Consider the following 16,718-nt stretch of genomic DNA (forward strand, 5'->3'; position numbering starts at 1 on the left):
GAATATCATTTATTGTACTTTTTTTTTAATGTCCTTAAACTTGACAACAACAAGCTAGTTCACGGGTCAGATTCCTCCAGAACTTGGTTAGTACAGGATTAAAGCATTTAGCGTGGCCAACAATCAACCTCTTCATCAGTAACAACAATATCGGAGTTGACAGCTACGAAAACAATCCTGGACTCTGCTGTGGTCCTATGAAGAGCTGCGCGTCATCATCTCAGAATAAGTGGTGAAATGATATAGTGACTGTTTTCAAGTCCGACACTGTAGTCATGTTGGGAGAAGCTGATTTTGGTATTGGTTTTGTTCTCTCTTTTTCTTTTTTCCATCTTTCAATAAACTCGTTGGAGCTACTCCTTCGAATTCTATTCTTCATTATGGTTGCAATATATATAGGTCAAGAGAAGAGGGGAGGGAAGTCGAAACTGATCTGTCACGATATGGGAGGCTAAGTATAACGTACTAGAGTTACGAACTCGATCCCTAGGTCCCTTAATGATTTTAGTGTTGGTTTTACTAAATGATCTACAATCTCAGGCAACTTAATTTAAAATCAAAGCTACCAGTTTCATTCCAATTTTAATAGCCGTGTTGTCATGATGAACCTTGATACAAATTGACCCAAGCAATAAAGCAATTCTTTCCAATATACATTACTGTAGTATAACGTTCTCTCTGTTCTATTCAGTACATTATAGTTAAGTTAATTTACTCTTATGTTGGCCATACCAGTGACCCTAGGCGCAACATAACCAAGGAATTTGGAGAAGGCTGATGAAGGGAATGACAAAATGCACTTGGAAGTTAGAAACAAAAATAACAGGAAAATGTCCATGATCTTTACTTCTTTAGTCTTGTTTTTCAAGGGATATAAGTCGAGAAATCAAAATTTACGTCCAATAGTTATAAAGGCCATGAGAAAGGTCATTAGGCCAGTCATTTCTACAAGCTAACTAGGATTTAGCTAGAGATGATTTTCACTGCTAGCGCGGGCATAGAAAGAGTCTTCAGGGACTCAGGGTGCTTGACTGTCCCTTATTGGTCAACTTGAACGAGAAAGTAACTTGTTTGCTGTCAAAGGATGGCAACTGGATTTTGTTAACAAGATAGTGCACGCCGACCATTTTGGCAATGCAGTCTCCTCTCTTTCTTTCATCTTCTTCACTTTCTTTGTGATCAGATAAAATTTGTGTCAAAAACAGCTAAAAGAAAACGGAGGTCCCTCTGAAAAATGGCGGTGAGAGTACCTCGCAGAATAAGACCATGGACAAAAACAGAAGGTACGAACTGGGTTCATTTCACCACAATATGGATTACATATCTGATAAATCCATAATTCTATCTCAGCTAAGCACAAGCTTTGCTCACACGATACCACTTACCACCAAAATCTTTTATTTGATAACAATTCAAGCTGTAACTATGAGATGTGCATGCACGGGTATCCATTTCCATAGCAATTGCTGGCTAAAGGTTTTATGCATGTTACAACCATCTCAACACAACTTCTTCGAGTCTAGTTACAAGATGTCAAGTTACTCAACATCGACAGTTTGGACTTTCATGGCTATGTGGTGAAGTCAGGGATTAAATTAACACAATTTTTAACACGGCTCGCTTAATCTATTGATGAGCAGGAATTGCTGGATGGATGTTCTAGAGTTCGTCAAAAAAAAAAAAAAAAAAATGTGTGCAATAGCACAGAAGAAATGAGATCTTCGTTTCTTTTCCTATATTTTGTATCTGCTATGAATCAGAATAGTTCTCATCATCTCTTGTCAATATTTCTATAATGTAGCTAGAAAAAGAATGTATGACATACACTGATACACATACCTGAATACGAGCCAGGAAAAAAAATCACTGGATAGGCACAAGAATTTCGAAATTTTGAAGTTGAGAAAACAATAAATAAATAAGGGAAAAAGATACAAACAGTACCTAACCTATGGCCCACTAGTAACTTCAGTACCCAAGTTTTCAAAACTATCACAATGGTACCCCAAATATCCTGCCCGACCCAACTTTCATACCCGCCGTCCATGACGGCGTTAACTATCATGCCACGTGGCGTTTTCTTAGGGGTAAAACCGACCCTCTATCTTTACCTCCACCATTCCCAGTTCCCACATGGTTGCCATCTGCAGACCATCCCATCTTTTCTTTCTTTCTTTCTTTTTCTTTTCTTTCTTTCTTTCAATTTTTTTTATTAAAGATTGTGTTTGCTCAAAATCCTGAATTGGAAACAGGTTCTTATCCCAACTCCGGGAAATGGGTTCTTCCCAGAAAAGCTCCCAATGGAGGAGCGTCTTCGACGGCGTGAAACTCAAGACCATCCCATCAATGCCAGAAGCTCTAATGGCCGAGATCAACACTGCAATTTACAATCTTGAATACGCACGGGCCTCTGTTCTTCTCGAATCGACGTCCCCTTCTTCTTCCTCTTCTTCAATCTCGAAGAATGAGAGCTCTGCTCAACCTCAGTTTGATGCCCGGAAAGCGGATCAGGCTTACAAGGCAGGCTGTGCTGCCTTGGCTGCTGGGAAGCTCGATGAGGCTCTTCTGTCATTGAATGTTTCGCTTTCGAAATGCCCACCTGATCAGACCTCTGCCGTTGCGAAGCTTCATTCGCTTATCTCTCTCACATCTCAGCAGCTGCACAAACCCACCAACTGAATTTATTGATGCAGCTTTTTCAGGTGTTGTATCAGATCGAAACAGTAGCCCCACAGCCGGTCAGACGAGCGCTGCCCAGCCTCGCCTAGCCCCCCCCCCCCCCTCTGCGCGTACATCTCCCTCCGCGCTACTGCCCCAGCATCAGCAGCCCTGCGGCCCGCGTCCCGCGCCTGCGCTTGCGCAGCCCACCCAGCGCAGCAAGCCTACAGCCTGCCACCCTCGATCTACCAACAGGGGAAGGAAGAAGAAGAGAGAAAAGAAAAAAGGAAGAAGAGAGAAAGAGTGGAAAAAAAAAAATTGTGACCCAGCCCAGTGTTTTCTGGGAAGAAGATGAAGAGAGCTTGAGGAAGAAGAAGAAATTTAGTGAAATGACGAAAATACCCTTCAAAGTTTGACAGTTGACTAACTCCGTAACGGCCAACAGTGTTTTAGGTACTAAAGTTGGGTCGGGCAGGATATTTGGGGTACCATTGTGATAGTTTTGAAAACTTAGGTACTGAAGTTACTAGTGGGCCATAGGTTGGGTACTGTTTGCATCTTTTTCCCAATAAATAAATAAAAAGCATAAGGTTCTGGAATCAATGAAGAAAAAATAGAAAAGTCAAGCTGGAAGCTTTATAAAGTTTATATCATATTACCATTCCCTTGACTGGGATTAAATTTAAAAAAAACAATGCAGCAAAGGAATATATAGACATAAGCACACATCCTAGCATGAGCATAAATGCTATATCGAGTTTAACTGCACACATCATAAATCTTCATCTTCACTATGCTACCAATCACTTCCATCTTATTGTGTAGTACAAAAACAACTAGTAAAGCAAAAGAATCTAGAATAAATAAGTTGAGTATTAGGCAAAACCATAAGTTTGCGGCCTTTATGTACCAACTCATTGATTTAATGGAGCCTTGGGAAAAGAACCAATGCATAGACCAACACAAGTAGCAACAGTTTCTTGTATAGGAAGTAATGCATCAACTATACAATATCAAAAACCTACCAAGTAATCAGGGGCATATGTGAAGACAAAAATGCCTTGAAAATTTAAAGTGCAAACAAAGAATATTAAACAAGCTGATGTAACCGACTTAAAATACACATCCAATGGTTATAATATAATGATTTTACAGTTATATGTCTACGAAAAGCAGGTTGAAACACTACCTAAAGCATAGAGGATTAGAGGGTGCTTGCAGCTCTAGTGGTTAAAGAAAAATTCCCATCTATAAATTACCCAAGCATAAATAATATACGTAATGACATGTTTATTTTTAATACTACACAAAAAACAGATAATTACAGAAGGGTAATGCCCACATACTACTATACTCTTCCATACCTTTTTCAATTAATCTCCATCATCTCTCGAGCAACAATGAGTTCTCCTGCACAATCAGCAGTGTTTGAAGGCGTCGACATCTCCTCTTCAATTGTGAAGTTATATTTCTGTCCGATGGCTCGTAGAAGCTGGAATACTTCAAACATAGTAGGCCTCTCCTTGGAAGTAGGCACCACACAGTTGCAAGCAACTTTAAGGAACTGGAAAACCTCCTCATCCACACCCTTTCCAATCAAGGATTTGTCAATCGCATCTGTGAGTTGAGATTTACTTGACAGCTGCAAGATCCATTCCACCAAGTTTCCTTTGAAATCTTCTGGAGCTTTAGAAATATGGGTAGCTCTTTCACCAGTAACCAACTCAAGAAGAACAGTTCCAAAGCTGTAAACATCCCCCTTTGGAGTTGCCACTAAAGTTCTTGTATACTCAGGAGCCACATAACCCAGATCTCCGAACTCCCCATTCACAAAAGTACTCAAATGTGTATCAATTGGATTCATGAGCCTAGCTAGGCCAAAATCAGAAATCTTCGGCTCAAAATCCGCATCCAGTAAGATGCATTTGGAGCTTATGTTTCGGTGGATAATTCGAGGATTACAGTTATGATGGAGCCACGCTAATCCTCTGGCTGCTCCTATCCCAATTTTTAGCCTTGTAGGCCAGTCCATAATCTTGGCACCATCAGCTTCCACAGGATGTAGCTGGTCATGGAGGGTACCATGAGGCATGTGCTTGTACACCAAAAGCCTTTCCTTCTTTGCCACACAAAAACCCAAAAGGGGAACCAAGTTACGGTGTTCTACACCACCCAGAGTAGACATCTCAGACAGAAACTCTTTCTCAGAGTGTTGAGATTCCTGCAGCCTCTTGACCATAAGTGAGGTGCCATCATCAAGCACTGCCTTGTAAACAGTTCCGGTTCTTCCTGAGCCAATGATATTGTCTTTGCTGAAATTGTTCGTAGCCTTCATGAGATCACTCAGTCTCATTTTAGAAACCGACTTCTTGAACATGGAAACCTGAAGTAATTTAGCTTGTTACAATGCGATACAGCTCAAAAGACTAATAACAAAACTTCGTTTTCTTAATTAAGCAATTAACAAAACCGTAGAACTTTCCTAAAATGTTCAACATGATATACACGAGAGAGAGAGAGAGAGAGAGAGAGACAGAGAGAACAAAAAAACAAAAAATATAACAGAATCAACCAGATTATCATTATATAAAAATTATGAATTGTATTAGCTTGCCTTGATTCCTTTAGTTCCCTTCAAACTCCTTGCCCATTTGTTGCCTTCAGGGTCCTCTTCCTTCTTCCTTGCAGACACTCTACGCATGAAGAAGAACAAACCAATAATCACAACTAATGCTGCAAAAGTTGCACCCCCGACACCTGCTGCCACTATAACTACACTGTTAGACTTCTTTGCAGCTGCCTGGCAACCTCCCAAAGGACCGCCACAAAGTCCAGGATTGTTGGCATAGCTGTCCGCTCCGATTGTACTAGCGTTGAAGGTGGGGACTTGCCCAGACAGTTGATTGTTAGCCACGCTAAATGTTTTAAGCCTACTGAGCTGAACAAGTTCTGCAGGAATCTGACCCGTCAACTTGTTGTTGTCGAGCTTAAGGATATTCAGAAAAGTACAATTGGAGATATCCTTGGGAATTGACCCTGAGAAACTGTTGGACGAGAGATCAAGCGACGTAACGTAAGGGATCAATTTTTGGATATCACTGGGAATAGCTCCACTGAGGCCGTTACTTGAAAGATCTAAGCCTGTTAAGCTTGTACAATTCTTTACTCCGCGAGGAAACTGGCCTTTGAGTCCCAAATCCCCAAGCTTGATGTTTATAACTTTGCTTTCATGAGGGTGCCAACACTCGATTCCCAGAAAGTTACAGATGAAACCTTCGGTCTTATTGTTAAAATCCCATGAAGAGGTTAGCATGCCTAAAGGGTCCTCCAATGCTGCTTTTATACTTCTCAAGCAGTTTATATCACTCTCAACACCATGGCTCAACCTACAACTAAGCAATAACAAGAGCACAAAAATTCCAAGATCTCGCCCATTCAACATACACATTAAGAAAGCCATCCCAATCACCCAAGTTGCTACTTAGTGATAACAGAGCTCAAGATACTGAACCTAGCAACTCCAGCATCAGTTAACACTGACACCTGAAACAAATTCAAAGGCAGCACAAAATGAACCCAATCACAATTAAAACAGAAAAACTCTAGCTTTTAGTAAAACCAAGTTAGGTAATAAATTCAAAAGCAACACAGTCAACAAAACCCAATTCATCACTCTACGAAAACATTCAAAAACAGAAAGTAACAAGCAACAATTTAATTGATCAACCTACAAATTCCCAAACTAAACAGTAAAACAAACAGATAGCAAGTTCAAGAAACCATACTTTGATCCAACCAAGTTGACCCAGGTATCAAAAAAAATCCTTGCTTGATCCACTTGAATTGACCCAAGTTAGAACCTCAATAGAATCCAGCTAAAGTTCAAAACTTTGGGAAAAATATAAAGAACCCACCTGAGATAGTTCACTAGCACCAACACAGGAGAATCAAAGAGCCCAAAGAAGGGTTCTTGAATCAACAGCAAAGCTTCCCTCTTTCCACAAAGACGAAGACTTCAAGGGTCAACAACCAAGCTAGTCCCCATACAATTCTTATAGCATCCGCAAATCAACCCGCGAATTCAATTAGAAAATTGGGAAATGGGTGTGAATGGGGGGTCTTTCCATCAGAAAAAGCTTGGTGGGTTTAATATGAAAGAGAAGAAAGTAGAGGCATGACGGGTCAAAGAAGGCCGGCCATGTTTTCTCAAGCTTAGCGACGACTTGGGGGACTCATCGCTATTAGCTCTTTAGAGTGCTTGACTCGCTTTTTTTTCTAAAAGAAATTCATTTATTAACTGTAAAAAGGGATGATGTTATTGGTGACTGATTCACAAAACTGTTAAAATATGAAATGTGCGTTTGTGTTCAACCACTGGTTTCTTTTTTTCTTCCGTTGCCGGTTGGAAAGGCTTTTGTATGAATTTGCACTAGGATTCACCATCATGGTGAGGTAGTTTACATGTCTTATTCCCACGTAGAATTCTAACAGTGGAGCTAGACATTTTTGTTCTATTCAGACCATGGCAAAAGGGAAAGATACGTGTTTCCTTCTGTGTTATACACTTATACATTGACTAAGAATGGACGTCAGAGTTGGTCTATACTATTTATATGGCAATAATTCTAGTTAAGACATTCCAAAATTTCCAATAGCTAAACAACAAATTTCGAGGACGAGTTCCTATAGCTAAATGTAATGCCCAATACAATTTTCACTCCACTCGACCCCTCCGTCACAAATCTAGACTGAATCAACATGGCATTCATAATGCTAATTGATTTTGAGAACTGATGCTAATTGAGGCGAAGAGGCTAGGCCTACATGCAGCCATCCAAAGACAATAATTGGGTTTTGGAGGAAAGCATGTAGGAAGGGCAAAACGGAAAAGGGCAGGAAGGAGAAGAGAGAAGAAAATGGAGGATTAAGATCGAGAGGGGCTGACAGAGGAGTTTAGACAAAAGCCAATTATCTATAATACCAAAATGAATATTATTATCCTTAATAAGGCCACTTAAACATTAGGGCATTTGGTTTAGTAGTATTATTCTCGTGCGAGAGGTCCCAAGTTCAATATTCGAAATGCCCCTTTTGTTACTGTTTAGAAATTCTAGGTCTATCAGAGCTCTGTATTGTGGGTAGTGCCCCTAGGGTTTCATTTCTCCAAACTCTCTTCCTTGGAAGATCTTCGATGGAAGATCTTTACGACACCAGTAGTGGTGTTGTCACCTTCATCTCTCCTAAACACCTTAAGCGATTAGGTGTTTCCTTTCCTTAGCTACGAGACTGCATGGTGTGGTCTGGTAGTTTTTTGGCTTGCTGGTTAGATCCAGGGCCGGTCTTGGGATCCAGGGCCGGTCTTGAGATTTTAACGGCCTGAGATAAAAAATTAAAATGTGGCCTCTACACAGACACTCATGTACATACACATATTTACACCAAATAATAGTACAAAATAATCTGTTTTGAATAAAAATAGATATAGAATTCATAAGTGATTGCCAAAAAATAAAAAGTGAAAGAGGAAGCAAGGTTCGAACTTGCACCAAATAATAGTACAGAATAATCTGTTTTGAATCAAAATACATATCTGTGCCAAAAAAAAAAAAGTGAAAGATGAAGCAAGGTTCGAAGTTCGAACTGGGCCCAACAAAAATTGAATTAACTAACTGAAAAAGCGAAAAAAGGTATAAGGAAAGAAGCAGAGTTCGAACTTTGGTTAGGGGGGCAGTGGATTAACAGTGCTTCCACTGAAGCAACACGCTTGTGCATGCAAATAGAAACAAAAAATATATATATATACCTATATAACATATATATAGAACTAAATTTTCTGAGGGCCCCGGGAACTGGTGGCCTGAGACAGCCGCCTCAGGTGGTAGCCCTTAGGGTCGGCCTTGGTTAGATCGTTCCCTGATCCACTTCCTCTTTTGAGTACTCTTTTCCTATATATGGGTGAGCGGCAACCTAGGCGGGGTCTTCTCAAGGTTCTCCTAGATTGTAGATCCTTGATGGTGTGCGTTTGGGGGATAGCTATGTTTGTGTTTTTAGTGGTGCAACAATTGATGGTTTAGTCCAACACAAGGTCTGGCCACGGTAGTTGACGCCAGCGTTGGGGTTATTGGAAGACTCTATGGCAGTTGGACTGGATGTTTCAGACCATTTGGGTTTGGACTAATGATAGCAAAACATGTGGCGATTACTTTGGTTTTCTCAGCCTGAAGGTCACGATGTTCGGTGCTGATGCTTGGTCAGTGAACACTGACAGGACCAGCCTGAAATCCGAAGTAGTCCTGTAGGGCCCACTTTAGGAGAAATTCTACCGAAAATTTTGGCAAAATTACCCCTTAAATGAACTACTCAAACCTGTAAACATATTTTTAACCCAAAGATCACAAAAACCAAATTCAAATTCCAAATGCTTAACTTTACAACACAATTCAATAGTCTGGTGATCAGAGCAATCTAAATATTAAACTAATATATTACATAAGTAGGTTAAACAATAACCTACAACAAAGATGGAAGTGTTGGACACTATGCTTCGACTCCTATGCACGCCCGACTTCAACTAATCTACAGACTGAGCCCGAAAAACCAAAAAGCTCATGGAAAAGCATTTAAGAAAACTGTTAAGAGGGAATGGACGAAAATTTAATAATTTCAAGTAAAGGTAAAATAAGAAATTTAATGCTTTCCTAATTTTACTCTCAAATAAAAACCAAAGCAAGCAGTAAGGTCTCGTGAAAATACTTTTAATCATTCTCTGGTACTGAGATCTAAAAATATATTGTATTAACTCGTTTAATACAAGCATCTCAGAATTATTTCAAAAATCTCAACATCTCATTTAAAATACTCACATGATAAAATAAGCGATGACTAGAGGATAATGCCGACTAGCAATCACATGACACCTAAGGGTACTTCCTACCAGATGACACATTGGGGTGGGTCGGGGTACTGCCGACCGAAACACTAAGAGAGGAGGCGATGGCTAGAGGGTATTGCCAACTAACCATCTCATGTCATCTAGAGGTACTGCCGACCGGAATACTCAAAGGCGATGGCTAGAGGGCACTGCCGACCAACCATATCATGTAATATGAAGGGTACTGACGACCAGATGATGCATTGGTGGGTACTACAGACCGGAATATATATTCTGGAGGGTACTGCCGACAAGAATTTTGTCTGGAGGGTACTGCCAACCAAACGACTACCTGAAGGATATCGCCAATCAGGTAATACATGCATGTGCTAACATCATCATCTTTCATAATTTACCTCCTAAAATACATAATCTGAACTCATCAATTCTCATATAATTTTCTTATCTTATCCACTTTCCAAAAGCAATTTTGCAATAACTCAATACTCAAATTACTCGATAAAAATCATCATAAAAATCTCAATAAGTCATCAACTCTCCGAAAGAAAATCTGAATAGCTGGGAAATTTAACTAACTTGATAATTAACAAAAGCTTTTGGAAAGCAAAACTCAATCTCAGCTTAACCACCATCGTAAATCGTCAATAAATCATTAAAAGCATAAATTATGAAATCTTGATAATTCAACTAAAAATAAAATACTCGAATATCATACTCATAAGATGCAATTCATCACCATTTTCGAAAGAAAATCTCAATAACTCAATATTTGAATAACTGGATAAATAAATAAAAACTTTCGGAAAGGAAATCAATATCATACTTCACAAAACTCGAAAATAATCACAATGTTATTGAAAGCATTATGAAATCTTGATTAATTACTCATACTCAATTATCATCATAAAAATCAATAAGATAATTTAATACTTGAAAAATAATACTGCATGCCATTTAATTTAAAATCAAATGTCCATTCACTGAACTATGGCTATGAAGGCTATCCGATGAATTTTCCTCGAGCTCGATCTACATGTCATCTTGAACAAATTGATATTATGAATAACTGATTTTGAGAATGAAAAATAAATTGAGGATAACAAGATTGAAACCTTAAAACGATAATTCGTCGAAGCTTGAATTTACATCGGAACGAATTCAAACTATCACCCCCCAATTTTAAAACATAATTAAAATCAATATATAATCCCATAATTATACATGCGTGATGGTTCAGCCATCAATACAAAATACCTAAAAAACTTTTTCCTTTTAAACCAAGTACATACTGATGCCCTGAACCCACTATGTCAATACAGACTCGCTCCACAGAGTCAAATATTACATAAGTTACGAATTAAATTGTCACAACAAAATAAAACGTAAATGGTCCTCAGAGCTTACTACAAAGCGGAAGTCTTAATAACGGTAAAGTCACAAAATTGGCTTTCTACGGTAAAGCTGCAACTATCGGAACTCAACTTCAACCGAGATTACCTTGACCTACAGGATTAACCCCTACACCATCGAATAGTGCACCGGATTGCCACACAATAAACCTGGTAAGCTTATGAAAGCTCGTATGAGTAACTCAAAAAACAAAACCACCCAACTCACACCAAACGAGGAAAACCTTTCAACTCGAGAAAAAGGAACCCATACCATGCTTCCCAAAACAATATTCTTTTCCCAAAAGAAAACAACAAAAGTCACCCCGTGACAAAATCATAATAATTGAAACTCTGACAATTAAATATGATACACAAGTCCACCCTGGACGTTTAAAAGAAAGAATCCCCGAAACTCCCTTTTAAAATATGTTCTCAAATCAACAAAAGTCACCCCGTGACAAATCATATTAATTGAAACTCTGACAATTAAATATGTTTTTCCCCAAAGAACACCACAAAAGTCACCCCGTGACAAAATTATATTAATTGAAACTCTAACAATTCAATATGACCACAAGTCCCACCTGGACATTTAAAAGAAAGAATCCCTGAAACTCCCTTTTAAAAACGTACTCATGAGCATCAAGTTGCTCTCTACTACTCCCCATGATGTACAATGGCAACTGACTAGAGCTCTAACTGATCGTATCCACTCACCCGGCCAAATGCGTGAAGTCCCGATATATATGCCTGAGGTCACTCCCAGCGACCCCGAATCCTCAGGTCCCCGACCTTCAGATCAAAACATTTAAAAGCGATCACTCAGGACCAAATGTTACTCAACTCTCAAAAGGAGATGTCACCTCGTGACCTCCGATCATCAAACCTCCCCGGTCGCCAGATCAAAACATTAAATAAGTCGCTCTGGACCCAAAATGTTAAACCAAATCAAAAGGAGATGTCACCCCGTGACCTCCGAATCCTCAGACCTCTGGTCATTAGTGTAATACCCCGGAAATTCGTTATTAATTCCTAAATGCTTCAGGAATTATTAAAGTGTTTCATTGATACGATTTCGTGGTTCGAGGGTTGAGCGGAAATTAGTTCGATCAATTATTCGCTCGGAAAGCTTCGATTCAAGGGTTGACTTTTTATATGTTTAGATTTTATGAAAACTTCCTTCACAAAAGTCGTAGAGCGCGTCGATACGAGTTCGTGCATATGTGGAACGCGAAAATCGGAGTTCATATGAAGAAGTTATGGCCATCGGAAAAAGTTTCTATTTTGGGATATATAGGAAAAATACGGAAAAAAATATCAGAAAAATCAGAAGTTTCCAAATCGGGAAACTTTTTGTCTCTCTTCAGCTCGACCCCGTTTTCGCCCAGCCGACTTCGCCGGCTTCGTTCTCCGCCGTCCAACCATTGTTGGCCGCACCACAAGTTCCATTCGCTTCACCTCGTTCCCCTCTTTAGGTCTGTGGCAGATTGCAGCCTGGGTCGAGCTGTAGATGGCGCTACAAGGCCGAAAATATAGGCGACAGCGCTGCAAATCTCCCAGATCGGAGCTCATGATTCCGGCCACCTCAGGTGGTGATTCTTGGGGGCTTTTGAATCCCAGAGGACATAGAAGCTTTCTCCCAAGGTGGCTTGCAAAGATTCAACCTGTGAAGCTCGAATTTGGAAGATTGGGAAACTAGGGTTCTTCGGGTTTCAAACCTTGCGAGGTGATTGACAGAACGTATTCGATACATTATCTTGGCTGTAAGAGAAGACACAGCGGGATTTAGAGGTGAGTAAATCTCACGTGGTTCATTTACGAACCAAGTTATTTAATTGTCAGAATTGATTGATAATTGTAAATCGTTTTCAAAAATAAAGATTTGTTTGAAATAATATGAACTCGATCGACTACGATTCATAGGGCTACGGCTCACAGGTAAAAAAATGAATTCAAGTATAAAATGAAGGACTAAATACTGTTTAGTCATTGAGTTTTTGACCATAAAACACTTCAGTCCCTAACCTTCTAATAGACATTTCGCCGCGACTTTTAGACAGTAAGGACCTATTGGTCTGAAATTTTGAAGTACAAGGACTAAACTTGTGAAATTAGAAGGTCAGGGACTGAAGTGTTTTATGGTCAAAAGTTCAAGGACTAAACAGTATTTAGTCCTAAAATGAATTTCTTGGTTTTAATACGTATGAACTATATATAGTTGGTATTAGTGGTCATTCCAGCGTGAATGACTACGTGTGTGTGTGTATATATATATATATATTGGATGGTGTGACATTGGTGAAGTAATGATTGAGAGTTGATTGAATTGTTATTTCGAGCATTTCTCTTACGAGCATACAATTATCATGATGTGTTGATTATTGTGTAAAAGTGTGTTTTTCTTGAGAAAAGTATTTGAGTCAAGTGGACTTTCAAATGTTCGGTTGAGTATCGTTTATCACATTGGTGATCGAGGGAAGTATTATCGTAGGTTTGAATCTCGGCTGAGGTGACAGGCTACGATTCAATTAGAGCTCTAGTCTGTCTGCCAAGGTACTTCTTGGGGAATAACTTGAGTTATTGTGTGCCTTTGAGTACAATGTACTTCTTGGAGAATAACTTTGGGTTATTGTGTGTCCTTGAGTACAATATACTTCTTGGGGAATAACTTTGGGTTATTGTGTGAGCTTGAGTACAATATACTTCTTGGGGGATAACTGTGAGTTATCGTGTGCCCATGGGTATATTTTGTTTTAAAAGAGTGTCGGCGCCCTTTCTTTTGTCGTCCATGTGGGACTTGTTTTCGAATGAATTGTGGATGTGACGTTTGTTGCTTTAATTTGATTTTGGGTTGAAAAGAATGATTAAACTGAGATTGTTGATTTAATTGTAATCTCCTGAACTAAAATACACGCAGGGATTACCATGATTTTGGGTGATCTCCTGAACTAATTTTCTATACAGGGATTACTGTTTTTATTTAGTTTATTTGCGAGTACAATTGTGGTTATTTAGGTTTACTCATACGAGCTGCACAAGCTTACCAGGTTGTTGTTTCAACCCGGTACACTATTCCATGGTGTATGGTTTATTGTGCAGGTAAGAGTAACAGTCGTCGAAGTTGAGGTGTTGTTGGTGTCGTAGCTTGGACATAGTAGCGTGCTTTGATTTTAGTCTTCCGCTGTGTAGTGAGTGTGGTGGGTGCGTTTACTTATTGAATTGTTATTCAGTTTAATTTGTAAACTCTTTGTAATGCAATATGTGACTCTAAAGAACGAGTCGGTATTAACATTGGTGAGCTTAGTTTGTTTAGTTGCTTAATTTAAATGAAAATTTTTCTGAGTGTTTTCTTGTATTTGTTAAGTTATCGTGTTTCGGATTCGAATTTCTTTATTCGAAATTCGGGGCGTGACAATTAGATTCAAAACATTAAGCAAATCACTATGGACCCAAAAATGTTAAACCAAAACAAAAGGAGATATCACCCCGTGACCTCTGAATCCTCAGACCCTCGGTCGTCAGATTCAAAACATTAAGCAAGTCACTCTAGATCCAAAATGTTAAACCAAAACAAAAAGAGATGTCACCCCCGTGACCTTGAATCCTCAGACCCCCGGTCATCAGATTCAAATCTCATTAAGCAACTCACACAAAATCTTGACACTTTTCAAACAATAGAAATTCTCAATTCCTAACACATTGTCTCCCGAAAAGTCAAGCCTCAAAATAATAGAATGAAACCCATCAATCCCTATTGTTTAAATCACCCATCAACCCATAAGAATATACATATTTCACGTATATATATATATATATATATATATATATATATATATATATATATATATATATATATATATATACACACACACATAATCATTCACTCAGGAATGCCACTAATACCAACTCTAGTTCGCAGTTAAATAAATAACTTTCAAAACAATAAGGTAACTTCGTTCGTAAATGAACATTGTGAGATTACTCACCTCTGAATCCTGCTGCGTTTTCTATACAGAACAGAGTAGCACAACCACAAAATATCCATCCAAGAATACTTCGTCAAGTACCTAGTAACATACGGTCTCAACTTAGTACACAAATAACAAGCGACTAAAGTCCGAAACCCCTGTTTTGAACTAAAATCCCCAAAAGTGACGCCAATCGAGGCGAAACCACATCCGAGACCACACTACAAAAAAGAATTGCAATGGCTACACATGGCTAGCGTCGTCATTGAATTGCCGTAGCCTTTGCTCCGATATTTACTTCGGCAAATGATGCCGTCGCGAAATTAGTTTGTGCTTGCTTCGGCAACACCAATGCCGTCGGAAAAGTAGATTATGTTTGCGACTATGCGTAATTTCCGTCGCTGCATTTCTTTTCCTTTACTGCCAAACGACGTCGTCTTATTTCCTTAAGAAGAAAAGCCATCGACTTTGCCTATTTGCATCACTTTTGGTTTTTGCATCAACCTCTCTCTCTCTCTCTCTCTCTCTCTCTCTCTCTCTCTCCCCGCCATCGTCTCCAGTTTCTCGAGAAGCCTCCGATCGCTGACAGTCTCGATATCGTCTAACCCTTGCCGCCAATCTCCATTATAGTTGATTTGTGATCTCCCATCTTTTGAATCTGTGGTAAGCAAGTCTCCTGTGAGATTTGATTCGAAACCCTAATCAAGGACTAAAAAATCAAAAAAATCGCCGAAATTTCGGCGAAAATTTCGTTTTTTTTCAAGTCCCTATATATCTTTCAATTACAAATTACTTTCGCGCGAAATTGTCGATATTTCCCGAAATTGCTCGATATGTTCGAGATTTTAGAGAATATTCCTTCCCGCAGTCCACATACCTGCCACGTGTCCTTTATTTCTCTCCCACTTGAGTGCCACGTGCTCCTTCCTTGTCTCTCTCCCACTTAAACTTCAATCAAAAAGTCAATTACCCAGCCAACAAGACTAGGATTCGAACCCTGCTTAACTAAGAAACAAATGCATGACTTAACCATCCTTATTACTCCTCCATTTGATTAATACTTTGCGACTTATTTATATATGGATTAAATACTTGTTACTCCTCAAACTTTTGCCTGAAAAACAGTTTAGTCCCTCGCCTTTCAAATTAAACTGGATAGTCCTTATTCTCTCTAATTCTCACACAACAAGTCCAAAACAGGTCTAAAATGACTATTCTACCCCCAAGATCATTTTTTTATTTTTTTTAATTTCTCTCTGTTTTTTTTTTCTCTTTTTTTTTTCTGCTTTTTTCTGGCTGGTTCTCTCTCTCTCTCTCTCTCTCTTTCTCTCTCTCTCTCCAAGTTCACCTCCCGACCTCGAGTTTATCCATATCGACGACGACCCATTTTCTGGTCAGGCTAGATCGTTGATAGGATGCCCCACCTCCCTAACCCGAAAATCATGGCTGCCATGACCGGATTCCGATCAACATCAACAACCACCTAAACCTCCCACAACTCCCTGCTCCAGTTCCCCAACCCCAATTCTAGCTCTGACCAACCCAACTCCGATCCAATTTCCGACCAACCCAACTCTGATCCAATTTCCAACCAACCCAACTCCGATCCAATTTCCAACCAACCTGCCTCCACTGAGCTCCACTCCCAACCCGCCTACCCCAAATTCTCAGGCTCTTTGCCTTTCCCAACCCACCCTCCCAACCAGGACCCACCGGAGGAGCTTTCTTCAGACCCAACAGCGCCGGGAGGCCCACCCATATCATCCACTCTGAACATCATCCCATTTCCGGTGAAAGCCCCAAATTCAT

General features: G+C 39.5%; 1 protein-coding gene across 2 annotated transcripts; it reads right to left on the reverse strand.

The window, feature by feature from the left end:
• Window positions 1-3,746: 3,746 nt before the first annotated feature.
• LOC133736178 (probably inactive leucine-rich repeat receptor-like protein kinase At5g48380) lies at window positions 3,747-6,914 on the reverse strand. 2 transcript variants are annotated; one of them, XM_062163620.1, is made up of 3 exons: window positions 6,573-6,914; window positions 5,273-6,201; window positions 3,747-5,041 (listed from the first exon to the last, which is right to left on the reverse strand). In XM_062163620.1, exons 2-3 carry the CDS (start codon window positions 6,116-6,118, stop codon window positions 4,028-4,030), a joined length of 1,860 nt encoding a protein of 619 aa, XP_062019604.1. In that variant the 5' UTR covers window positions 6,119-6,201; window positions 6,573-6,914; the 3' UTR covers window positions 3,747-4,027. The 2 variants fall into 2 exon arrangements, with proteins under 2 accessions (XP_062019604.1, XP_062019605.1); XM_062163621.1 differs by having other exon boundaries at window positions 6,444-6,583.
• Window positions 6,915-16,718: the final 9,804 nt, after the last annotated feature.

Source organism: Rosa rugosa, chromosome 3, assembly GCF_958449725.1.
Source record: "Rosa rugosa chromosome 3, drRosRugo1.1, whole genome shotgun sequence".
In the NCBI taxonomy this organism is placed as follows: domain Eukaryota; kingdom Viridiplantae; phylum Streptophyta; class Magnoliopsida; order Rosales; family Rosaceae; genus Rosa; species Rosa rugosa.

Excerpts from the sequence above, each read along its gene's own strand:
- LOC133736178 (XM_062163620.1), bottom strand. The coding sequence starts at position 6,118 with ATGGCTTTCTTAATGTGTATGTTGAATGGGCGAGATCTTGGAATTTTT. Across the intron at positions 5,042-5,272 it reads AGGGAACTAAAGGAATCAAG|GTTTCCATGTTCAAGAAGTC; the intron begins GCAAGCTAATAC and ends AAATTACTTCAG.